The sequence below is a fragment of the Pleurodeles waltl genome, chromosome 8, assembly GCF_031143425.1.
Source record: "Pleurodeles waltl isolate 20211129_DDA chromosome 8, aPleWal1.hap1.20221129, whole genome shotgun sequence".
Lineage (NCBI taxonomy): Eukaryota > Metazoa > Chordata > Amphibia > Caudata > Salamandridae > Pleurodeles > Pleurodeles waltl.
In genome coordinates, this window is record NC_090447.1 from 1,238,216,018 (window position 1) to 1,238,242,027 (window position 26,010).

General features: G+C 44.0%; 1 protein-coding gene across 4 annotated transcripts in view; it reads left to right on the top strand.

Annotated features, from left to right (window-relative positions):
- The window catches only part of DCLK1 (doublecortin like kinase 1), a 1,081,753-nt gene that overhangs the window by 910,132 nt on the left and 145,611 nt on the right, over positions 1–26,010 (top strand). For all 4 annotated transcript variants that reach the window (XM_069205533.1, XM_069205532.1, XM_069205535.1 and 1 more), the window contains one exon: positions 903–1,049. In XM_069205533.1, the coding sequence (XP_069061634.1) occupies positions 903–1,049 (147 nt within the window). The remainder of the gene's footprint in view (positions 1–902; positions 1,050–26,010) is intronic.

Sequence of the window (26,010 nt, forward strand, 5' to 3'; positions counted from 1 at the left end):
TCAGATTTCTACGAGCCTACTTCTCCTGGACTATTGAATTAGCAATTCCTTCCACTGTAATCCATATCAGTGATAGGAAATATATAAATCCTTTTGGGCATATTTACAAGGGGCTTGTGTCGCCAGTGCATTACTTTTTGTGGCACACCGTTGGTGCAGGCTGCAGACCCATATCTACAAGGCTCAGCAAAGCCACTTTGCATGGCTTTTCATGGACTCGTAGATATGAAGTAAGGCAGCACAGAGCTGGTCGCTGTGTTGCCTTACTCTGAGTCAAAGAGGCGTTTCATGGGTGTTGTGGTGGGTGTTCTCATGCAACACCCATGGAGTTTTACCCATCCCCACATTTACAAGAGCCTGTAAACCTGGGAATGTGTCACAAGCCTACGCCTCCCAGAGGATGCGTAAGGAGGAGAAAAAACTGTATTTCTCCTTGTTTTTTTCCTCTTTCTACGTGTGCTGCATTCTGTGCACACATAAAAGGAGGAAACACTTCAATTCACTGCTTTTGTGCAGGAAGGTGCTCCTTCCTGCACAAAAACAATATTTCCTACAACGCAAACACCCTTTCACAATGTTGCATGGGTGCCTGCATTGGCGCATGGCAGCCAATTGTGAACCAGCACATTGGAAGAGGACAGGAATGTGCCGTATCTCATAGATATGGCACATTTCTGCCCTTTTGTTTTGATGCAGGGCAGCACAGCAAGAAGCCTTGCAGCACTGCCCTGCGCAAAAATAAGGTAAATAAGCCCATTTGTCAGTTGTGAGGCTTGATAATGCTTATTTTCTGTACAAGCAGAATGGTCAGTTTCCCATCCCAGTTATTATTATTTGTGTCTGCATGCAGAAGGGAGCCCTTTTAAGCGATATCTAATTTAGTTCTCAATTCTGTCCACCAGGGTGGAGATCTGTTTGATGCCATAACCTCAACCAACAAATACACAGAGAGGGACGCCAGTGGCATGCTGTACAACCTGACCAGCGCCATCAAATACCTGCACAGCTTGAACATCGTGCACAGGGACATCAAACCAGAAAACCTGCTGGTAAGAGAGGGGCAGTCGCTATCTCCGTCTATTTGATGTCAAATGGGCACCAAGTCTAAAAGAAAAAACATTCTCTTGATAATTGTTCTGCAAAGTGCCGAGTAGAGATTTTCAACTCATATCTTTGTGATAGGGCCAGAATTTAAATGGAAATTAATTTGTTTAAAGGGTATTACTAACTGTTATCAAAAGAACCTTAATTCTCTTTAATTTTGGTGCTTGATGAGCAATACGTGGGTGTACAGCATAGCTGGATGAAAGGGTTTTTAGAGGACATGAAGAATAGTTTGATCAAGCAGAACTATTTGTTTAACTTCTAATACTGACCAGATAGGCCACCCTAGCCTAAAAGTGAATAAATCCACTCAGAATTAACACTACTGGTCTTTCACTTATAGCATCATTGGCTTAATAGTGAATACACACATAGGGAGTCATTATGACCCCAGCGGTAAAAACTGCCTACCGCCGTGCCGATGTCCGCCAAAAGACCGTCGCCGTGGCTACCAGCCGTCCGCCAGATTATGACCACAGCCGGTTTCCACCAGAAGGATGGTGGAAATCCGGCTGTGGCCATGCTGCCGAATGGCGGTAAAGGTGGCGCTGCTGCCGGCAGCAGCGCCACACTAGTAGACCGCCGCCGGCCATTTTATGAAAATAATACGGCCTGGCGGTGTTCTGCTGGCGGACGCTGCTGCTGGCAGCAGCGCCCCTTCCCGTCTCCTGCCGGAGGACCCCCTAACTACAGGTAAGTCGGGTGCTCCGACAGGGGAGGAGGTTGGGGGTGGTATGTGTGTGTGTGTATGTCTGTGTGTGCGTGAATATGAGTGTGTGTTGTGTTTTGCAGGTGTGTGAATGTTTGGGGGTGTGAGTGCATGTATGTTGAGTTGTGTGAATGCGTGTGTGCGTGTATGTATGTAAGTGTGTGCAGATGTGTGTGTTAATGGATGTATGCATGCGTGGATGAATGTTGGAATGGGTGTGTGTATGCGTGTGTGAAGGGAGGGGCATGTATGAAGGGGTGGATTGGAGAGGAAGGGGGGTGGGGAAGACCCCTATCAGTGACAGGGAAGGGATCCCCTGTCACTGATAGTGCCTACCGCCATGGTTTTCGTGGCGGTAAGGATGCCATGAAAACCATGGTGGTAGGCGGGGTGATAATCCCGCCGGCGGGCAAGTTACGGCCGCCGGACTGGAGATTGAAGTCTCCAGCCTGGCGGTTGTTATCGCCATGGCAGTCGGTGTGGTACATTAGCGGTTTGGCTTCAGTCAAACCGCCAATGTCATAATATGGAGGAGAGTACCGCCAGCCTGTTGGCAGTACTTTCCTCCATAGTAACGCCGACAGCCGGGGTCATAATGACCCCCATAGTATTCTTATAATAATAATAATAATAATAATGATAATACCATATTACTTGCACGCAATGACAGCTATTAAATACCCTCCTCAAAATTATGGTCCTGAACCACAAGTATGGACCCATAATGAGTTGAGGGTCATTAAAAGTAGATATTATCCTGCAAGTAGGGATAATAAGCACCTCACAATTGTTCATTTATTTATTTGATTTTTTTTTTTTTGCTGATTGTGCACCCCTCCTACTGAAAGGAAGGGGAGGAGCCCTGTAGCCAGGCACCTGTAAAGCTTCAGTTGCATTAGAAGTGTTTGAGGGAATGCTGCGGGAGGACCTGGCTTGGCAGTTCAGCTGGACTGTTCCAATTGGAGAAGGGCCAAGAATGATTTGCATATAGCTGGGTTCTACCCGAGGTCGCATGTTGTGCAAAATAATGATGGACTAGCATGCCTGTGTCACCATACTAAAGCAGACCTTTTGGCTTTGTCATTGTTTTATTTTAAGCAGCTTGATTGCGTCCCCTTATGTGTGTGTGTGTGTGTGTAAACGTATATGTGACTGGCACAGGTTTCCTCATTGAAACATTTGAAAAGCCTTCTGCATTAAAACAACAAAATAAAAAACATTGCTTTCTGTATATATCGTAATTTCTGCAAGAGATAATTGTTTATATGTGTGATGATTCAGTGTACTGAAATGCAAGTACTTCATATGTGATAGAATGAGACATAAATACATTACATACATACATATAAACATCAAACAAACATTTGCATGAGATGAGAAAGACAACTACTTTTACTGGAGACAAAGCTCACTTTATATTTTTTTTAAACGTTAGTGACAATAGTTCTTTCAGACAGATGCATTGTCAAGCCAGCCTTAAAATAAAGTATTATTATCACAGTAACTTGTCATTATTGTAGCTTTATACTTTGTCTAACTTATTAAAGCACTTGTACAATGCACACCACCCCCGAAGGGCGCACCTGTGCGTGTGCTGATAATTTCAACCAAGTTCTGCAAACAACGGTGACACCAGTAAACACCCCAGCATGTCTCTTAGGCAGGCTGACCCAATCAGTCTCTGGGCCTTCATGTTGATTCGCATACTTTTAACTGGGCGGTGGGTCAAAGAAGCGCACATAGATCTTTGTTAACATGCACAACATTCCTATCTAGGGACGTTTCTCTCAGGCTTCCTTCCTCCTGTGATGAGCCCAGCAAATCTACACATACCTGGGAATATATATGATTCCATAACTAGTATGTAAAATTTAAGTCCAGTACTGTAATATCAACCGCTAAAACGTGAGAGCCCAGAAGACAAACATTAATGGTTTACAGGCACCCGAATGGCACATGACTAGTTCTTAGGTTCGAGGGATGGCGTGATTGATTCAACTTTCAAGCAATAAAATTACTTCGTAGAGTATTTCAATTAAAAATATTCAAAGTGTTCATTAAGACGTTTTACGAAGAACACCTGACATAGATATGGCGAAGTGCATCACTGTGGCATAGTGTTAAAGTCGAAAGAGACAGATGACTGTGTCCTAATTTCTTTGTATTCTGTGTTGAGTTAAAGGCAAGTTTGAATAGTTTGCTTTCAAAGTAAAGGTTGTTCAAAGAATATGCATAAGTAAATAATCTGCGCTAGCCCTGCATGCGGTGCCCATTCTGCCAATAGATGTGTTGATGTCCATTTCAGGGGATGCGCCATCATGAGCTCTCTTGCACCTGCAAAGATGTTACTCTGAAAAGATAAATTAGAGGTCAATCAGTGATAAACAGATGTTAATAGTTTAGTCCCTCACTTTCCCTTTGGCATCCCTACAGTGCGTGTTTTGCTTCGAGTCTAAGGGCTCAGAGGCACAGGTGATTCAAGAAGGATCCAGGGTTCTAGGTACCCTGTTTTTTTCTGTCATTTTCACTATTTGCCCTTTCCTTGGCATCTCCGTAGCAAATAAGAGTCTGTAGAGGTGGCATATGTTGTTTACAGTGTCATTGCAAGTAGGCCGTCAAAGGGTGCGTGTTATCACTTGATCCAGCCATTCTAATTAATGTAGCTCCATATAGAGGTTGTTTGCTGACATTTGAGTCACTAGAACACAGCACAGTGCTTCCACCTCCAGACCACCTTTGCAACTGCCTTCAAAGTCAAGGCATGCCCTGGTCTCTGGGCTGCCTTTACAGGAATATGTATTGATTCCTTCTAGGACTGGAGCCAAAGCTGAACTTAGATATTCCTGGGCCCTAAAATATCTTAAAACAAATCGATTCCTTTTATGTACCTCCAACCATTCATGTTCATTTAGACATGGGCTATCCGGCGGGTCTCTACAATCACTCCCTGTGCCTTACTGTGGATATCTATCTATCTATCTATCTATCTATCTATCTATCTATCTATCTATCTATCTATCTATCTATCTATCTATCTATCTATCTATCTATCTATCTATCGATCCATCCATCTATCTATCTCCAATGTTCAATATATTTTTCTATTGCCTGTCTTTCTCTCAATCCACCTACTGTCTTTCTGCCATTTGCGCCTTTGTGTGCTTGTCTATCTATCTAAATATCTATCAATATCTATGGATGTCAGCCTGCCTAGTTTTCAAATAAATGGTATGCATATGTAATTGTCTGCATATATATCTTATTCATTGCTCTGCCTGGTTATCCAACTGCCTGTCACTTTCCTATCTTTCTATCAGTTGATATTTCTGCCTTGATAACTGTCTTTCTTTCTAGCTTATTACTCTATCTGCTTGTCTGCCTGTCCATGTTTGTGTCTGCCTTTGTGCTTAATTCTGTTCCTACTTCCTACACCCAGCTCTGCCTTCCATCTTAACCCTCTAATGCCCTTGATTCCTTCCCTCATCCCAGTCATCTTCTCCTTAGTGATGAAAGTTTCTCTATAGGAGGTATTTGTAGTAGGCAGCTTTAGTGCTGGGGATTCTCGAGAAAGAATGATTGAGTACTGTTAATCAGAGACCTTCTGCAGAAGTCGGACGAGTTGTCCTCTCACACTCAAATGGGAAATGCACCTTACTGTTTGTTATGATCAGGGCCAGATTCAGGAATTAGTGGCAAAAATGCTCAAAGTGGCCCCACTTCTTGCACTTCCTTGCGCTATCTCTCTCTTTCTAACTATCCTTTCTCGCTCTCTCCCTCTCTCTCTTCTCCCTCTCTGCTCACTTTCTTTCTCCCTTCCCACTTTCTCCCTCTATTTCACTCTCATTTGAAGCTGTAATTAACCTCTAGAAATGTGGAAAGTGACAGAAGTAAAATGAGCCGAACTCTGCTTTCAAAACCGGCCTCCAAGGGCTCCAGCCCACTGTGGAAATGCCCAGTGGAATAAAAGGCCTGTCCAGCAATGGTTATGATTCATTTCCATCTTGGAGCATTAAAGGAGTCGTGGTGTTATGAAGCCATTTTCTGCTATGCTGTAAAGCACAGGTATAATTTAAACCAAGGAGCCATCGTACAAAGTATCTTCAGGGCTCGGCCGTGACAAGTAGCTGCAGAAATTAAACTTCTGGATTCGTGCTGAGAAAAGCTCAGGGATGTGGACCACGATTCTCATTAAATGCTGGCGCTCTTTGGAAAACAAGGTCAGCCTTCCTAGACTGCCACACGCTTGAGCTCCAGCAGTCACATGCCACAATTCGTTAGTGTTATTTGGAGTGTGTGGGGCGTCTCGTGGGAAAACAACTTACCCTGCTTTGTTAGCAAACTTCTATGAATGCCCAAAGTTTGACATCAGTAGCCTGCAGCGTTTCTTCGCTTTCACTGCAGCCCCTTTGGATAGCCATGCGCTTTCGAAATCTTTTGTCATTGGGCCATTTGACATTTCACACTTGGGCTCAGCTATTGTCTCTTAACAGTGAGACTCTGTTACCCATATTCGTCATATTTACCTGCACAAACGGTGTGCTGTCTGTGATCTAGTGCTCAGCTACTGTCTCTGAAACCCGCAGAACTGGATTCAAATCTTGGTTCTTGCATGTGAGTGAAATTGTGTAATTCTGGGCAAATCACTTGCTCTCCCTGTGCATAAATGTCTAGTGTTATGACATATTTCAATATCTAATATCCCCAGTGGATGGACACAACCTTGTGTTATCTCCTTACAGCCCTCCTCCAGGGATATACATTAGCTTGCCTACTAGCTAAGGCTAGGGATGTGCTGTTTGAGTATCACTCACATATATGTATTTTTGATGGTTTATAAAGTGCTATATATCACCCAGGCTACTTCAAAGCTCTGAGCAAGTGTGGACTGCAGGAACAGACGTTTTATACCTGTAGTTAGACACCGAAGTACACAATAGATTTGTAGCAAGGGACTTAAGAACTGAAAGTGATGCAGTCTGTCTTTTTGTTGAAGAGTCACAATGAAAAGTTTTAGGGAAAGCAGACAACTGAAAATGTAATCAACAAAGGTCTTTAAATATATGCAGTCTAAATAGGCGTATCACTTTTTAAGCAAACCTCAACAATCGAATGAAGAGGTACAAAGCTGACAGCTCCCAGACGAAAACACTTCATGACACACACACTAACAACTATAACACACAAAAAAACAGTGAAAGTAAAACCAAGAGAAAGATAAGGCAGCGGGCACATCTATTTATGCAGAGTTCCTTTTTGAATTAAATATGCCTAGAGAGAGTGGATATAAATCCAAGAAGCTACATTTGTTGACTACTTTAACAAGGGTTTCATCACCATCATCAATCTACTAATTCATATAGATCCAATCAAAATGGTCAAGTGTTCAAGGCTAAGTCAAGAAAGAGATAGGTTAAATTGACCCTTTCCACATTGCAAGTCAATATCGTATATAAACATTGTAAAATCAAAAACAACAATAGGAACTCGGGTTCTGGGTTCCGTTGCATTGTTTTAAGCTTCTCTCTATTTCAATAATTAGTGTTTTACATCCTTTTGGTATTTGTCCACTTTTTTTGGTTAAAAAAATTAAGTTGCAGCTTGAAAAGGAACACGTTTATTTACCTGATACAGGTACAGTAAAAGGCTGGTCTGGTTACACATGAGCACACATGTGTGAGCACATGTGGGGAGTGTGGGTGTGAGGCTACTGTCTCGTGCAGGCGGGTGTCTGTGCACAGGTAGACTATCACAGAAGGGACCCTTCAAGTATTGGTACTGACCTGGAGTAGTCCTCAAATTGTGAGTGGGAATTCATAGTGTTGGTCCGTAGTACTTACTGAAGGCCTGTGGTGCTTGACTGAATTACACATTATAGCCAAACTCTACACCAAAGTACATTCTTGAACTGCTTAGGCCTACAGAGTTGAGTGATGTATCAACGCATCCCGAGTGTAGATCCAAGGAATCTTACATCATAGCTTCACTCCTCAAGGCGCTTTATGAATTGTCATATTTTACTGACTCGCTCATAATCAGGATCTTACCCCACGCCACCTCCCCTAAGATGGATAAAGTTAATTACTCTGCTGTCCAGCAAGTGGATCAAAGGCTTTCCCACACATTAGATACATTAATAGTGCTTGCCCAGTTCCTGGGAAAAGAAGGGGTGGGAAGAAAATGTGCAGCTGCTAATTAGCTTGTCAGACTGCACCTGGGCTGGGACAGCCCAAATGCACAGAAACAAATGAGGAGAGCCAGACCTCTGAAACCAAAGACTGGAGGACTTGCCTTTGACATTTTGGTGGGAAAGAATCAGGCAGCTGTGTCAGCTGGGGTGGAGCTCATTCTCTCAGAGAAACTCTTTGCAGAGACAACTTAAAGTTGCCATGTAGGAATGTTTGAGGAAGCTGACCAGCAGGATTGTAACAGGAGTGGAGTGATGGTGTGGCAAACTAGGATTTGCCAGGGGGGCCTGACTTTTAGAACTTTCAACCCCACTGAAAAACCCCTGCACAAAGGAGAGGCTGTTGAGAAGAACCTGGGCCTGGGAGTGACAATGGTGAAAGAGCATCCTGCAGGTAGCAGAAGCCAGCTGATACCCCTGCAAGGATGGACTAAGGTACTTTAACTTCAGTTGATCCCAAGGACTAAAATGGAAATCTCCAGGGTCAGTGAATCTGTCCCTCCTATGCACTCTGAGAAACATTTGAGGGAATAGATCTGGGGGGTTACTATGGAAAGTTCCTCTGTACCCTGCAGCTCAGTACCTCCATCAGGAAGGTTACCACTAACTCTGCAGACCCCCTGGTGACCTGAAAGATGGCCAAAGCCATGGGGCCTGTGGAGTGCAACCGAGCACAGAACAAAGTGCTTCACACTTCTCCAACTTTCCTAACCATCCCTCAGGGAGGGCCAGGCCCATGGGAGTAAGCGCATCCTCATCTGTTTAAGTTTTATGGTGAAAGGGGTGTGGATGGCAATCCTTCCTAGAGATCTCTGATGGCCCCGGGGATCACATCCCAGGGGTCAAAATACAAAATAACAGGAGTTGTTGCAACGCCAACTGGACTAGGGCCCCAGGGCCTGTTGCAAAATAAAGGGAAGTGCTGTCGAGCTGTGAGGTGCTACAACTGATCCCATCATTGTGTCTGGGATTGAGCACACACTATAATAAGTCTCATGCCCACACTCAGTATGGGTAGGAAGAACGCTGACTCCTGCTCCTGCCCACAATGAGACCAGTGGGCAGGAGCACAGCAGGTGCCCGCAGGCCGCATGGGAGTAGGCTCCCAGCGTGACCCCAACAAAACACCTGTAACCAATAAAGGATGCTTGTGGGGTGAGGCCACATAGTTAAACAAGAGCCAGCAGGCAGCGCAGGAGTGGGCTCACTGTGTTGTCCCAACTGAAGTCAGTCTCCAAGAGCCTGGTTGGGCATGGGCACCCAGCATCCTAAAAATAAAAGGAAACGTGACAAGGGGATGCATGACCTGGGGAGGCTGCTCAGTTTTGCAAGCACTCCTAGAGTCTGTGTCTGGTGTCATTGGCTCTGGAATGTGGGGTCACGTGTTGGTTGTTCCTAAAGCTGCAGTAGCAGTATGGTAAAAGTAAGCATAAAACTCTTTGATAATGCAAGGTTTTCCAGTGCCATGAATGCTATGGGATGTTGGTACTACCCCCATTGATCCAATGGTGGGTTATAACAATTATTACACATTGATACTGTCCTTATTGCTAGAAATGGAATATAACCTGTTTTCTACTTTTACTAATATGGTGAGACCCTGACAAAGCCAGTCTTATTATTAATGACACCGTTTTATGTTATAATATTGTGTCTATGCATAGATGGGGAGGTATTGTGATTACAGGATTCAGGGCATGCTGGGGGTGTCACATGCTACAAAGGTGTCACCAAAGTATTTCCATCTACCTGATTGTACATATTGTAATTAAATGCTTAGTATTTGGTAGTGTGTTTTTAAAAGTATGCTTTATTTTTTTAATAAGAGAAAACACTGACTGAATGTGAGACATTTGGTTACTGGTTGGGAAGGCTGAAACCTTACTCAAGCAGCAACCAAAACTCTTGTCAGGGTGAAACACAAGCAAACCTCATATTGACCTGTGCTTAACCCTCTGTTAGCTTGGCACAAATGTAGTCAGGCTTAACTTTGACTCAATGTGTAAAGTATTTATACAGCACACAAAGAGTAATAAAGTGAAAGCACAACACAAGAAAAATCCCACACCAATTTAGAAAAATATAGTTAAATGTAATAAATTGTATTATATTATAAGCACCAAAACAAGAAATATCCAATTAACAGAATCAGAGATATGCAGTTTTAAAGATTTAAGTCAAAATAAAGCTCAAATGTGCAAAGCTCCATATGTGGTTATCTGGTTATGCCAGACAAAGTCACAAGGTGAGGCTGAACACGATGGAGTGTGGGCCAGCTATTGGGGCCTAGTTAGTCCCATTGAATAATGTATCTTAAATCCTTGTTATGGAGAGCTGCACCATGCAGTGGTGGTCCTAGGCAACCATGCAAGGTCTGCTTCAAAGATACATTGCACCAGTTCCAATGAACTGCAAAGTGAGCTTGTGTCCAGGCTGTGCCATGCTGCATCAATTCCGATGAGAGGCTGCAAGATATACATTGAAGATGTGTCGCACAGCAGCGGTTCCGATAAAATACAAGGGCTATGATGTGGGCTTGCTTTGGGGCTGTATCATGCTGCATCGGGTCCGATGAGATGCTGCAGAAAGCTGCATCAGGTTTGCGTCACCCTGATTCAATTCTGGTAGAGACCACAGCTGGGCTGGCAGAGCACTTTTAACCACACTTCCAAGGTTCCAGGGATGGAGAGGCACTACACAGAGGATTAGAACTTACAGCAGACATATTCCAGGTGCAGGGTTCAAGGTGGTTGGAGCCTTTTCTGTCCCCGAGGCTCTGACCAGGAGGCCAGCCAACCAACTCTTGGTGCCACTCTGGTGGTCCTGGGTTCAAGAATCAGATCCAGTCATTCCCATTCAGACAGCAGGGCAGCAGAACAACAGTTCAGCAGCGCAGTCCTTCTACTTGCAGCAGAGCAGCACAGCAGTCCTTTCTTATGAGTCTTCAACAGGTCCAGAAGAGTACTGAAGAGTTGGGTTTGAGGGTCCAATAATTATACTTGGTTCCAGTTTTGAAGTGGGAAAAGCTTCTAGGGTTTTCCACCCCAAAAGGAATCGGGGATTTCCTTTCTTCCTGTCCTGGCTCCAGCTTGTCTGGGGCACAATAAACAGATGGGAATCCCTTTGGGAGTGTGCTGGGTAGAGTCTTTGTGATTTACCAAGTGTGGTAGATGACAGCTCCCCCCCTCACACTGACAGAAATGGCCCGTTCTTCCAATGTCTATTCCCCCTTTGGCTCGTTGAGTAAAATACACAAAGAGCTACACCTAGTCATATGATCCAGGGTACAGGTTGCAGGCACCAAATGGATAGGACAAGAAAATGTCAACTTTCTAAAAGTGGAGTTTACAGTATTTTGACTCAAAATCAAACTTTACCATTTAAGAAGGTTTTGAATTACAATTCTCTAGAAACTGCTCTCAATTGAAAGTTATCACTTATCAAATGCAATAAGGTGACCCAGGGTTATCCAAATGGAGATGTAGGCCTCACAGTAGCAAAAAATCTAATTTAAGAGTTTTTCAATACCAGGACATGTAAAGCCTACACGTACATGTTGAACTTTTTAAATACACTGGCGCCTGCCCTATGGGCTATTTACGGCCTGCCCTAGTGGTGACTTATATGTGCTACAAAAGAGGTTTAGGTCTGCAAAAGGTTTACTTTGGCATGTCAACATGGCAGTTTAAACCACACACACAAACTGCAGTGGAAGACCTGAGACATGTTTAAAATGCTACTTTAGTTGCTGGCACAAAAGGTGCTGCAGACCCAGTAGTAGTATGTAATTTACAGACCCTAGTTAAATGTAGTATCCACACACACCATCTCCCCTGAGTGGACTCTGGACTGGTCTGCTTCACTACCCTGAGCAGGGTCAGAATGGGATATAAATAGGCCCCATTAGTGAATTAGAAAGCTAAGTAGTGACCCATGTTTGCAAATTGGGTCAACTTTGAACTAGCAAAGACAGAGTTTATACTTGTTTTGCAAGGTACAGAAGACTTCATGAATTTGAGCTTGCTACAGACAATTGTTTTATCAGGGAAAACAACAATAAAAACTGGCCCAGCAGACCATAAAAGAGGTGCAATAAACATCCAAAAATGACTCACACGCTGCTGTGTCAGACAAGCCTATCAGGCACTGTTTGATTACCCTGTAGGCCAGCCCGACCCCAGCCTTGAGAAAGTCAAGTGCTACAATGGGGTACTTGGTTCCCAGTAAAGGAGAAGCTACAAACGTATTACTTGCAAATCACTCATCCTCCGTAACTAAGTTTGTGTCACTCTTTGACCATGCAGCATGGTGCAAGGGCGACTCAAACCTTAAGTGCAATTTATGAAGCCACGCAAGGCCACCGTGAATGGCCCTGAGTGGATTCCTAAATCTCGAGTAATGTAATGGACCACAAATTGCTGTGTTACATTATTCTGTGCCAGGAAGGAATTGTCATGGGTGTTGTGTGGGTGTACCCGCACAACATCCATGGATTTCGATGCATTCCCAGATTATTATTTTACTTGTAACCCTGGGTATGCGCCAAAAAGATGTTCTTGCCCAGGAGAGGCATAATGAGGGGATATATGTTTATTTCACCTCGTTTTTTCCTCTTTCTATGTGTGCTTCATTTTGCAGCACACATAGAAAGAGGAAAAAGCCTCTCAAGATTGTTTTTGTGCAGGAAGGTGTCCCTTCCTGGACGAAAACAATTGTTCATGCAACGCAGGAACCCTTGCACCTTGGTGCAAGAGTGCCTGCATTGGCGTTAGGCTGCCAAAATGGAAAAAGCGCATGGGGAAAGGGCAGGAAAGTGCTGTAATGGATTCCTGCCCTTTCCCTGTGACTCAGGGAAGTGCAGCAAGGTGACTTGCTACGCTGCCTTGTGTCACAAATCCCATAAATATGTGCCTTAGTTTCTTAGATATTAGAACAGCAGATGCCAACAGAAACACCTATCTAAGCTTCCGACATACTGGCAGGCTTGCATCTGTCTCAATGCAAAATTAGCATTTTAATGTATGCATGCTCACATACCCAGAAAGAATTCACACAATACTCCACATCCATAATAATGCTCGAAGGCAGCCTCGAAGTACAGAAGGACTGATTCAAAAAGCTTTCTTGAGGTCTCATTGGCACTAACATCTGGAAAAGATTAAATTGTATGCATCCTTAAAGTAAACACAATTTGCACGTATATCCCAGATTTATTATTTTTTGGCACGGTGCAGCACAGCAACTAAAATTAATGTACTGCATTGCACTAGGGACAGAAAACAGCACAGAACCATATTTTTTAAAAACAAAAATGGCCTCCTGCTGATGTCATTCTAAAAAGGCTGTTTTGCGGGACCAGCAGCCTTGCACCATTATAACTCTAGAAAAATTCTATACCACATCACTGAAGCAGAAAGAGTGAGGTTGTGCAGTGTGCCTTTTAAAAGTAGGAACCCTAAAATAATATGGTGACAGCCTCCTGCCCTACAAAGTGAACACAGAGCCTCCACTTGTTGCTACCACTGGAATATTTATTTATAATTTATTACGTGGTTTCATGAAGCGCTTTGCATTGAGTTTTGGATACTTCTAAGCGCTAGAGATAGACACTGCATGATAGAGACATTGGGGAATCATTATAATCCAGTGAGCAAAGGCAGGTCCCAGTGCAGAAGCCAGCAGCTCCCCGCCCCCATCAAGCATTCCATAGTATCACTCCCCAGAGCCCAAAGTTCCATGTTTGATCCGATTGAAGGACTGATGAGGATTCAAGAATTCGGTGGTGAATAGAGGACTGGTCTAATAAAAGGCATCAATGCTTACAAAAACACCCAAACCCCTTCTTTGTCCAACAACGAACCATATTCATAAGCAGTAAACGGCTTTTGGAAAAGACGGTGCAAAATGTTGTGGTGTCACTGGCATCAGCAGCAGCTGTGGATGAAGCCATTTTAAAAATGGCGAAATATGACTGAGTTTACCTGCTTCCCCCACAGGAAAAAAGTATTTGAGTCTGACTTTCATTTCTACGATTAGTGAAACGTGCATTTTTGCACGGAGGGTTCATGTAAGTTAAACGAGGACTGCCAGCTCACATTCAGTCAAACTAATGTTGGCAAAAAAAAAACCCTACCATGTTTTCATTGAAACATTCTTCATAATTGGGCCTATTATGGGCGTTTAAGCCAATCAAATCCTGGATAGCGTTAAAGCCATAAAACAACCCCAGATGATCCATGCTCTGACAGTTACCATCTGCAGCTATTTCGGCAGGGAACGCTGAGGTTGTTACTAGTAATGGGTAGCATGTGGTGGCGCGCAATTATGAGTGGCTGCATTCAATCAGCGCAGTGCAATTACACCGTTTTATTGCTTCATTAAAACAGGGAACATGCTTCCTTATGGAAAATGCCCACGAATTCCCAGGCCTGTTAACTGCCCCTTCACGTGCAAAGAAAGCGTAAATTTTACAGGCTCTGTTGCAACGGTACTGCCGATCACACTTTGCACTATTTGAGAAGTTACTGAGCCTTTTGACATTTTTTAAATATGCATTTACAGATTGGTATTCTGTAATAAAACTTAAAAAAACAATAAAGCAAATAAAGGAAAACACATTGACGAGGCCCATTGTTAAATAAGAGTCTGCTACTTGCTTTTCTAAAAAAAATGGACCTGATTTCCTTAAAAAACGTACCTACAGGAGAGGCTTGCTTATGTTATATTTTCAAAAGGTTGCTCGTTTTAGGGAGTGCCAAATACGCTTTCTTTCCTCAAGAAAAGATACAGAAATCATGCATTTCCACCCTAACTCTTTACCAACACGTTTTCTGCCAGAAATCCAACTTAACTTTTATTTCTCCATGTTTGCTATTTCACCATGCGAGCAAATCACTACCACTTCTTCTGCTGAAAATATGGGGGGGTGGGAGTTTTGTGCACTTTCCCACTCAGGATCCAGATTTACAAAGGTTTTGCGTTGCCCTTGTGCATGCAAGGGGGCACAATGGCGATGCAAATCCTAAGTGAGATTTATCAAGCCACACAAGGCCATCTTGGATGTCCATGCATAGCCTGATAAATCTAGACTCGGGCAAGGCAGCACAAATCACTGCTATGCGTCACTATGCTGCAGGGAGTCATTCCCTTGGTGGAATGTGGGTATTACCATGCATCCATATATGGATTTTGGCACATTGCCAGATTTACCATTAGTGGTAGACCTGGGAATGTGCCCAGTGCTTAATTTGAGGCAGTGGTTTCCAGTGCTCTGCACTTATGACTGTCTTCCACATGGCGGCGCTGTTTGCCTAACTAAGAGATGAGCATAAAAACGGTTGTTTATTAATTTAATTTGCATTAAAAATGACTAATACCTGCCAGCCAAGCATTTCTTTTAACTTTGGGGGCACGAAGTAGTCTGAGCTGTCACACTTGTTGGTGTGTGATGGTTAGTAGTTGTGTAGGTATTGTTATCAGCATCACTGGCAGTGGCAATGGGTAGTGCAGGCTGCAGTTGCTTTCCAACATGTACCCTGGCAATTTTTTTTTTTACAAATTAGGTACTGATTTGATTAAATACTACTACTCTGCAGTGATGAATAACAAGGAGAAATATTTTTATTTTCCCTCATTTGTTCCTCTCTCTAAATGTTCTGCACATAGAAACAGGAAAATGCCTCTAAGGATTGTTTTTGTGCAAGAAAGTGTCCGGTCCCTTCCTGCACAAAAACAATGCTGCCTACCACACAGGCACCCTTGCACCACAACATAAGTATACCTGCGTTGGCACTAGGCAGTCAGAAGAGAGCCAGTGCTAGGAAAAGACAGGAATGTGCCGTATAATGTTAAATACAGCACATTCCTGTCCTTTCCCTTTTCCCATAACACAGCAAGGTGGTTTGCTGCATTGCAGTGCTTTAAAGAATGAATGACAAATCAAGCCCCTAATTTGTAAACATACGCCAACATTTTTTCCACAAAGTAGATGTGCATATTCAAGTGTAGGTATTGTGGTGCTGGGATCCCTAAAGTCATGTGGGACCCTTTGTGGTGCACAAATACTTAATTTGAAAGAAAACCAGTGCCCCTGGACAATGTTTGTGGCAGCTCCAGAATATAGTGTCATCTGAGAGGCGGCTGGCATCTCTGAAAGGCAGCAGTGCACTGTACATGGCTGAGGGTAGAGATACAATTAGAAAATGAATCAAAGCCATTGTGTTGGGTTCTGAAAGGAGAGGAGCACAATTTATTGAGTTGCAATGTAGTGTTCTATAAAGGGATATGTCTTCAGCTCTTTCCTAAATTCAAACAGGGTGGTAGCAATCCAAATAGATAACGGGGTGTTGTTCCTAATCCTGAGTGATTAGAAGGAAAGGACCTTTGGCCTATTTTTTTTCTTTTTTGCACTTCTTCATCACCATATGGTCTCCTTGTGCAGAATAAGGAGCAAGCCATAGGAGATGGTGATCTCGTCAGCCAGATAGGTGACGGTACCATTTCTGATGGCTTTGTAGACAAAATAGCTGGCTTCAGTGGTAATAAGGGAGTTCCATTAAAATTAGAATTGCATGTCTACAGAAATAAATTTGTGATGTATTTACATTTGGTAGTATTCAAAATGGCAAAAATAGAAAACAACCAGCCCAAATGAGAGAGTGAGAACACATAGTAGAATAGGAGCACAGAGATCTGGATGTTGGCAGAAATAGGTTTACGGTCTAATGTGCTGGTTTAGGAATTGATGGAATGAGTGTCACTGCGTTGCTTAGCTCGAGGAAGAGTGAGAGAAGGGATTTAAAGTGAAAGAATGCATTAATATTCACAAGATACCAACAGATAGAGAGTAATCTGCATTCATGTTCGTACATGTCATAGAAAAGACAGTCAGAATATGTATGGAGATGAACAAAGAAGATTCAGCATTTCTTGAAAGAGCAGGGAATCAATGCAGATTTCAAATAATATAGAGAGGAGAAAGCTAGGTTTTGAAGGTTGAAGCAAAATGAAATTTGTTACAGAGTAGCATCCCAATTTCTCCCCGTTCTCATTACATATCCAGAGTTGAAAGGTGTTCACAGGAGAAAGATGTAGCTGCTTGACATACGGTAATGGCAGGTCCATCTTTGCAAAAAATCGGATGTCTTTGTTTGGTATGTAATCACAGTTTCTTGGCAATACAGAAAATAATCATTGATACGTTTGGTCACTTGGAAGCTGAATGGCCATTCCATGGGCACACCCTTAATAGGCTGTTTGGTGATTTAAGTGATGTTTGCGGGAATATAAGGAGATATTACATTTTGTAATGAATACTTGTGTTTAGGGGAATCAAGATGCTTTATTCAGCAAGAGATGAAAACCTCCAACTCTCCAGATATTCAGAATAAATGGTTCCAGGACTTTTCACCATGGGGAAGGCAAGGATACAATGTTTATGTTGGTAACTGTCCCTGAGGAAATAGCTTTTCGGGTTGCGTGCCATTCCAGTGTGTATCTTTTTCTCGTTACATGACTGACATTGCCTCGCTTGCAACTTCCACACTTTGTAAAGCCATGGTACAACTTTTGCAGGGAAGTGTCTGACGCTAGATTGTGCATGGCAAGAACACTAAATCACAGAATAAGGGCCTGATTATGACCTTGCTGAATGGGATTCTCCATCATAAATGTGACGGATATCCCGCCCGCCGTATTACAAGTTCCATTATATCCTATGGAATTTGTAAAACGGCAGGCGGGTTATCTGTCACGTTTGAGATGAAGTATCCCATCCGCCAAAGCCGTAATCAGGCCCATAGTCATAGAGTGTATGTGAAGCGGAAACAAATATGGTAGTCTGACCATAGAAAAATTACAAGATACTCTTGAATGGACTAGAGGGTTCTGCTGTGAAACCAAAAGAAAAAGCTTGAAAAGTACATTGTAATGAGGTCACAGATAAGCAGAACACCCCTGTGTAGGAATCCCCTATTTAACACCTCACAAAATGCCACATATTGAAAGATGGCCTTCTGCTGAGACATTGGTGTGAACCAGGCAAACAGAAGTACCAGGTATGTCTAGTACCAAACTGTTGATCTTACATGGATAACCTACTTATTGCACCATGCCAGCAGAAAAGTTCCTGCTTGCGATTAAGGAGGTGCATGGGTTCTAAAGCAGAGTGACAAGATTTGGAAAATCTTTACTGAATACCAGTGTTTGGCTTTAGCTATGATTATGCATTACTTCACTGAAGGATAGCAAATTCATGCATCCAAGGCCTTATCTCATTCAGTTAGGAATAACTTTCCATCTACCTCAACCTCACAAGGCTCTGCTGTGTCTACACAATTTAGCAGGAGCTAAACTCTGGCAAAAAACACTTCTGCTTGCAAAATACATATTAAGAAGATGCCTTAAATTAATTTCAATCAATGGACCAATTAAAACCGGACTGGTAAAAAAGAAAATCTTGTAAGACCCCTTTTCTTCATTCTTATAATTAATTTAATACCAAACTATAGATTCGGGCTGGTCATTGAGTTCTGTATGTATGTATTGGTATTTATAAAGTGCAATCACAGCTGCAGAGGCTACATTGCATGCTTGTTTCACAGAAGGAAGTTGGGGAGTAAATGATATTTATGTATTTGTTTATTTATTTATTTATTAACTCTCGTAAATCGTACTCAACCTGAGGTCACCAACGTACTGTACTTAAAAAACAGATGAATTAATTGGTCTTTGTAGAAATGGGTCATCAGGTCCTTTCTGAATCACAGGAGAGGGGGGAGGAGCGGCTCTGATGCTGATGGAGATGCCCTTCCAGATCCTGGGGTTTTAGAAAAGTCCTGCCTTCCGGTCTATTTCCTAAGTTCGCAAGCCAAAAAAAAGCACAAATTTATGGTCTATAATACTTTGCTAAACATTACGACTTGATATTTAGCAATAAAGACTTCTGGTATTTTCAGGAAAAATAACAGGGGCAGCTCTTCCATTAGGGTGGATGAGCCTCACCCCACTGCCAGCAGCGGCAGCTGCAAAACCTTTCAAAGAAAACAATAATAAACATAGTTTATTATTGTTTTCTTTGAAAGGGGCGGGGCCACATGGGTGATGTGCACTGAGGGGAAGTGCTGTGCACTCCCCCTCACTGTGAATATATGTTTGGCTGCCCATCTTGGGCCAGCCAAACACACATGCACACAGGGCTCTCTCCAGCCCAGCAACACAGTTGCCGAGCTGGAGAGAGCCTGCACAGGCTCCCAGTCTGCCTGGGAGCGCCCCGGCTGGGCACTCCCAGCCAATCCTTACGCTGCTCCGAGCAGCGTCAGATTGGCCCCAGGGCAGGCCGGGAGCCTGTGCCTGCATGCAGTAGAGGAGTGGCGTGACGGAGGAGGTAAGTTTTTCTTTTCTTAATTTAATTATTATTCCCCCTCCCCCACTGCGCGCCGCCCCACCCCACCCCTTCTGAGCCCCGCGAACCACCACTGAACAAAACTGAAGAAAGAAAACATCATATGGATATATGTGCAAAGAGTTGGTATACTTTTGTAAAGAAGATGTGTTTAATGAGCTGCGATTTTCCTATGAAGCACTACTTGCGGTTTTTTGGGATCTTCTCTGCGCAGCCTTTTTTCTGACACAGTAAAATAACAAGCATTTTCAATGCAACGAGTCTCGCATTTGTTCGAGTTAGAGTTATTAGCGTTGTAAAGCAAAAAAAACGTGGCGCGATGGCGCTATGTAAAATGCAGCATGATCGGGCTGCATGTAAAATAAACAGATAAAGTAGTCCGGACTCCAGGCTGAAAACATCGAGCCTCGTATGTTGTTGGTACTTTACCGGTGCTGTGTAGGTGGGCTAAACACTAGAAAAGGCACAACGTATGCATGCCTTTCACAAATGAAAGCAAGCGGATTTTAAAAGGCAAGTCCACAAACCATCGTAAGTGACTGACGTGGCATTGGTGTGGTTTAAAACCCAAAGAGAGATTACAGAATGGACAGAGCACTTTGTGCTCGCCCATAAAAAGTGCGAGCGCGACTCACATTTCGGCTCTCGAGTGACAGAATCTAACTCTGAGAGGTGAATAAACGAGCCAAGTGAGCAGTCAGGGTGCGAGGCTGTTAAATGTCACACGCATGTAAAACAATGACATGCTCTTTGTAGAACTGGCACAAGCTGTGCTAACAGAAAACACAAAGAACTGCAAGCGGTATGGTTAGTTTCTCTGTCAACTCAAAGACAAGTCCTTCGAGTAAATCAGGACAGAAGCTGCATCAGCCAAAATCCCAAAAATGTGAAGAGTCATGCAGTTTTTCCAAGCAATTCATTCCAGACTTGTGCAACATTCCAGATGTGAGGCGTTGGTTGGAACAAGGACTTCAATCGGGATCTCGGCCACTGCTCCCCGGGCTTTGAGAAACATTGTCTAAGTTCCAAAGAATATTTTTTGGAAGATCTCATGCCTCGTGCATGTAAGGTTACCCTGGCGGCCCTCAGACTGCAGATGGCTGTAAGAATTGTGCCTGGGCGCTTAAAGGAAGTCTTTTCCTGTGGTGTGTATGTCACAGGCCTTCCATTAATTGCTTATTTGTTTTTACTGCATGTGAGCTCCATGTGTTATTTATTCTATATTTAGTTAGTGTCACTTTAACCCTAATTTTCTGCATGCCTGTCAGGTCCTTATGATGATGCCACATACTTTTGACTGGTTTTGTATTGTATTGGAGAATTTTATTGTGGGCCACGCCCCTTCTTTGCTTCTGACCTGAACTCATATCATTGGTAGGTTATGCATGCGCAGTTAGTTCATATCTAATTTGAAACATACATCTTGATACTTAAAATACTAGTTAATGATTTCTTAGACCTAAATATGTGCTAAACACTTAATTTATACTATCACATTGTGGAATATGGTATTTTAACTAATTCTTGAGTTATACATTAACATTTATATTTTCTGTTTGAAATTGAACACTGTAGGAAAGTGCACTCTTTCATGGCATGGTTACCCCCATTTTCTGCCTGTTGTCAGTGTGTTTGACAGTGTTCACTGGGATTCTGCTAACCAGGACCCCAGTGATTATGCTCTCTCCTCCACGTTTGGTTGCTACTAACCTTTTCTCCCCACAATTGGCTTAATGGTGCCCCCATGTAAGTCCCTCGTATATGGTGCCTAAGTACCCAGATCATTGGGGTTCCAGGGAATCCTTATGGGCTGCAGCAGTTATTCTACCACCCATAAGGAGCCCATGCAAAGGGTTCTGCAGGCCTGCACCAGGTCACTGTAAGTCAGCCCTATGGTAGGTCCTCTCAGCCCAGAGGGCAGGGTGCAGGTACCTGTGTGTGAGGGCACCCCTGCACTAGCAGAGGTGCCTACACAAACTGTAGCCCCATTTTACTGGACTTTGTGAGTGCGGGTACGCCATTTTATATGTGTACCGGACATAGGTCGCTACCTGTGTCCAGCTACATAATGGTAACTCCAAACCTGGGCATGTTTGGTATCAAACATGTCAGAGTCACACCCCAATACTGTTGCAAGTATTGGAAGTGTGATCCCATGCACTCTGGTGGCTCCTTAGAGGACCCCAGCATTGCTACCCCCAATCTAACAGGGTTTTCCCAGGCAGCCCAGCCGCTGCCACTCCTCAAACAGGTTTCTGCCGTCCTGCCGCTTGATCTAATCAAGTACAGGAAGGCAGAACAAAAGATTTTTCTCTTTGGAAATAGGTGTGACTGGATTGGGACGGGTAGCCTCCCCAAGCCACTGGTTTTGCTTTGAAGGGCACATTTTGTGCCCTACATACATAAACCAGTCCACACCGTTTCATCGACCCCCAGTCCCTGCTCTGGCACAAAACTCGAGAATTGAAAGGGGAGTGACCACTCCCCTGCCCATCACCACCCCAGGGGTGTTGCCCAGAGCTCCTCCAGAGGGTCCCTGGGATCTTGATTCCAAGGTTGGCAGGGAACTCTGGGAGCACCTAAGTGGCCAGGCCAGGCAGGTGACGTCAGATGCACCCTCTGCTAGGTAGATCCTGGTTAGGTGACCAAACCCCCTCTATGGGCTATATAGGGTCTTCCTCTGGGGAGGGTCCTCAGATTCGGCTTACAAGATTCCAGCAGGACTCCTCTGCAACCTCTGTTTCGACTTCTGGCCTCCGGAACTGCGACTGGACCCTCCAGGAACCTACAAGCTGCAGATCCACAAGGAAGACTCTTCTGCAACATTGTATCCAGAATTCCTGCCAGCTTTGCAACATTTCCCCAGCCGTGCATCCTCAGAAGACTGAAACTCTTCAGCCTGCACAAAAAGAAGAAGGAATCTCCCTTGGGGTGAAGGCATCACTGCCCTGTAACCACAGGTACCTGGCTGCAACAATGACCTGCTGCGTGGATCTCCCCTCATCCTGAGTGGTGTGGATCCTGCATCACAGGTGGTGGTCCAGAGAGTCTTCCTTTGTCCTCTCTACCAGCTATTGCACTTTGGTGGTGGTAAGTCCTTTCCACTCCATGCAAGACAGCCCCCCTATGCATCGCGTCCTTTGCAGCTGTCAGGGTTTGTTTGCTTCATCTCCAAGGGGAACTTCAGGCAACATGTAACTCCAGCCCCCAACACTCCCTCTTGCAACCCCTGGGCCTCTGCATGGTCCTCCAGCAACGTGGGAGCTACTTCTATGGTGCTGCGTAGGCTGCTTCAGCGACTTCTGTGTCCCTGTCCTGTGGGACACCTGTGGGTGCTGCCTCTGCTCCTGTGGGCCTTTTGTGATGTGGAGGGTCCCCTGTGAATCCCCCTCCTGGGTAGAGTCCTTCAGGACCTTGATGGTCCCCGGCAGCACCTCCTTCCTCCAACCGCGAGTTTGCCTTCGCTAAGGCTTGTTGGTGGAAATCATTCACCGACACCCATTCTCAAACCAGCTTCCAGCGTGGGACACCTTTTGCACACATTAGGAACTCTTCAGCTTCTGTGCTGCAGTGCTGACCTGTCTTCCTTCTTCATCGACCAACTCCAAAAGGTACCTCTGGGTGGGTGGTATCTCCTACTCCCCCTGGACTCCACAGACACTTCTGGACTTGGTCCCCTCTCTCCACTGGTCTCCATCTTTGGTATTTCACTCCTGGTTCCTTGCAGGCTATTCTGGGTGTCTTCTTTTTCTTCTTTTCATCCTTTGGGGTGGTTTTGGGGAAATCCAGGGTTTTACTACCTTACTTACCTGTGTGGTTTCCTAGTACTCCCAGCTCCCCTTTACATGATTTACTTACTTAGGTGGGGGCTGTGTGTTCGCATTCCACTTTCTTAGTATATGATTTGGGCTAGGCTACTATTGCTTATAGCTATTTTATACTGTTTACTAACCTTTTTATGCCTCTTACTATTTATGTATATATATATATATATATATATATATATATATATATATATATATATATGTATATATATATTGTATTCACTTACCTCCTTTTGGAGGGTTGCCTCTCTAGTATTTTCTGATACTGTGTTCCAAAAATAAAGTACCTTTATTTTTGTACAACCAAGTGTTTTCTTTCTTGTGTGTAAGGACTATGTGACTGTAGTGGTATGGCATGAGCTTTGCCCACCACACACCAGGCCAGTCATACAAACACATTTAATGAATTAATATACTTATTCTTCCAAAGTGTTGGCGATGATTCACACAGATTTTGTTTTCAGTATGTGGGGCTTACCCTTGATATGGACTGCGAGGTTATTACTAACTACATTGCTTTCTCTTGTGCATTTTAGGCCAATACTACACCAAATTGTGCAGGATTACTTGTGAGAAAATCTGCTCCATGTTGAGCTTTTCAAATCAGATGCCTTGGAAAACTGATAAACTACCATGAACATGTAACTTTGTGAACAGCAGCAACTTTATTGAAATACACATTCCTATTCTGGATATATTAGAAGATTTATAAAAGCAACTGTAAATCTCTTCAAATTGGTGACCATATCTGTCTGAAGGAGGGTTTTTTCCAGTTTCAAAGTGCAAATGTCATGTTTGCATTACTTTTGAGCATATGTCACTCGTATTGTATGTAGCTCCATGTAAATCACAAAATAACTCCCCAACTATTCCTGAGACTTTTCATCTGTCACATATTCATAAGGGGAGTTGTGAAATACTTTGTGAAATCAATGCTAGCTGGAAGTTTACTCCAGAGCTATTGGTTACCTGCAGAAGTTAAGTTTTCACTAGTGTTTATGTTTGATCTCCCCAGCCTCATGTTTTCTACAACAGTTATGTAAGAAATGTGGTTATTGGTTCACAAGTGTATGAACCCTGGTCAAGCAGCAACCACAATCCTTAGCAGGGTAAGACATAATCAAACCCGAATTAACCTATGCTCAACCCCTTGGTAATTTCACACAGAACAGTCAGGTTTTATTTAGAGGCAATGTGTAAATTATTTGTGCAAAACTTCAAACAGTAAAACATTGAAAACACAACACAAAGTGACCCGCTCCTATGCTAAGTTAGAAAAATAGAGTCAAAGTTAATAAATAAAACAAGACCAAAGCAACAAAAATCACCAGTAGAACCGGAGTTATGAATTTTTAAAGAATAAAGTGTAAAATAGCACCTAAAAGCACAAAGTGCCAGCCACAGCTATCAGATCGAGCTGGACCGAGTCAAATTCAAAAGTTCAGGCCCACCGCGATGAAGTGAATGTTGAATACAGTCCCAGGTTAGTCCTGCTGAAGGTTAACATTCTTAAGTTTTCTGCAAAGGGTCTCGTTCACATTGGAGACAGCCGCGAGGAGCAAGTAGAGCACTGCAGAATGCTGTCGGCATGGCAGGAAGAGAAGGCTGGGTGTGGCGATCTGGCCTGCTGGTGCTTTGTGGTCTCCCACAGGTGGTTGATGCTGCTGTGAGAAAAGACTGGCTGGAAGCAGCTTGAGCTGTTTTTCAATGTTAGTGGCACAATCTCAATGTGAACAGGCCTGTTCATGGTGGCAAAGAGCCCAAATGCTTGATTTGAGAGCCCACACACCATACCAAGGGTTCAGGACCTGAGAGGCACCACTTGGGGGTCAGAAACTCGCTGCAGCTGGGTCCAGAAACTGGTTTTAAGGTCTGTTATGTCTCTGAGGCTCAGATCAGGAGGCCAGCAGACTAACCCTTGAAGTCACTCTGGGGTCCTGGGTTCAAGATGAATGTACAGGTCCAGTTCTTCTTCCCCAAGCAAGAGGGTGGCAGGTTAGCACAGCAGGGCAGCAGTTCCTTTAGAGCAGCAGGCTAGCAGAATAGCAGTCCTTGTAGCAGCACTGCAGTCCTTCCTGGCTGCGTATCCACAGGTCCAGAAGTGTACCGAAGTGGTGGTGTCTGAGGTCTGTTATTTATACCCAATTCTGCCTTTGAAGAGGGGAGATTCCTCTAGAGGTTTTCCTCTGAAGTTCCCAGGCATTCTGCCCTCCAGTCCTGGCTGCAGACCAACTACAGGGGTATGCAGCCCTTTGTGTAGAGGCCGGGAACAGCTTATTTAAGCATAAGTGGGGCTGTGCCCAGCCCCTCCCTCCCATCTTGTCAAGTACTGCCCATCCAGTCACACTTAAGCTCCCTACTGTGTGTAGCTGTCTAGGAGGAATACACAAAGCTCAACTGTCAGCTACACATAGTCATGTGAATAGAGACAGGCTATAGTCACATAGGCCCTCATTAAGACCCTGGCGGTCTACTGACCACCAGGGCCACGGTGGCGGTTTCATCACCAACAGGCTAGTGGTCAAGACCGACACATAATGAGTCTGGCGGGTTGGCCTCTGCCAACCCGCCAAATCCCCGCCTGTGCCGCCAGGGCGGTTGGACCCACCGGGCCAGAGATCACCATGTCCGACCCGGTGGTCCAATGAAGACCGCTGGCAGTATTTGGAGCCGACTTTCCACCAGGGTTTCTGTGACGGTAGCACTGCCACGAAAACCCTAGCGGAAAGGCTACTGTTGACAGGAAAATTATTTCCTGTCACCAGCAGATGACCCCCCCAAGCAAGCC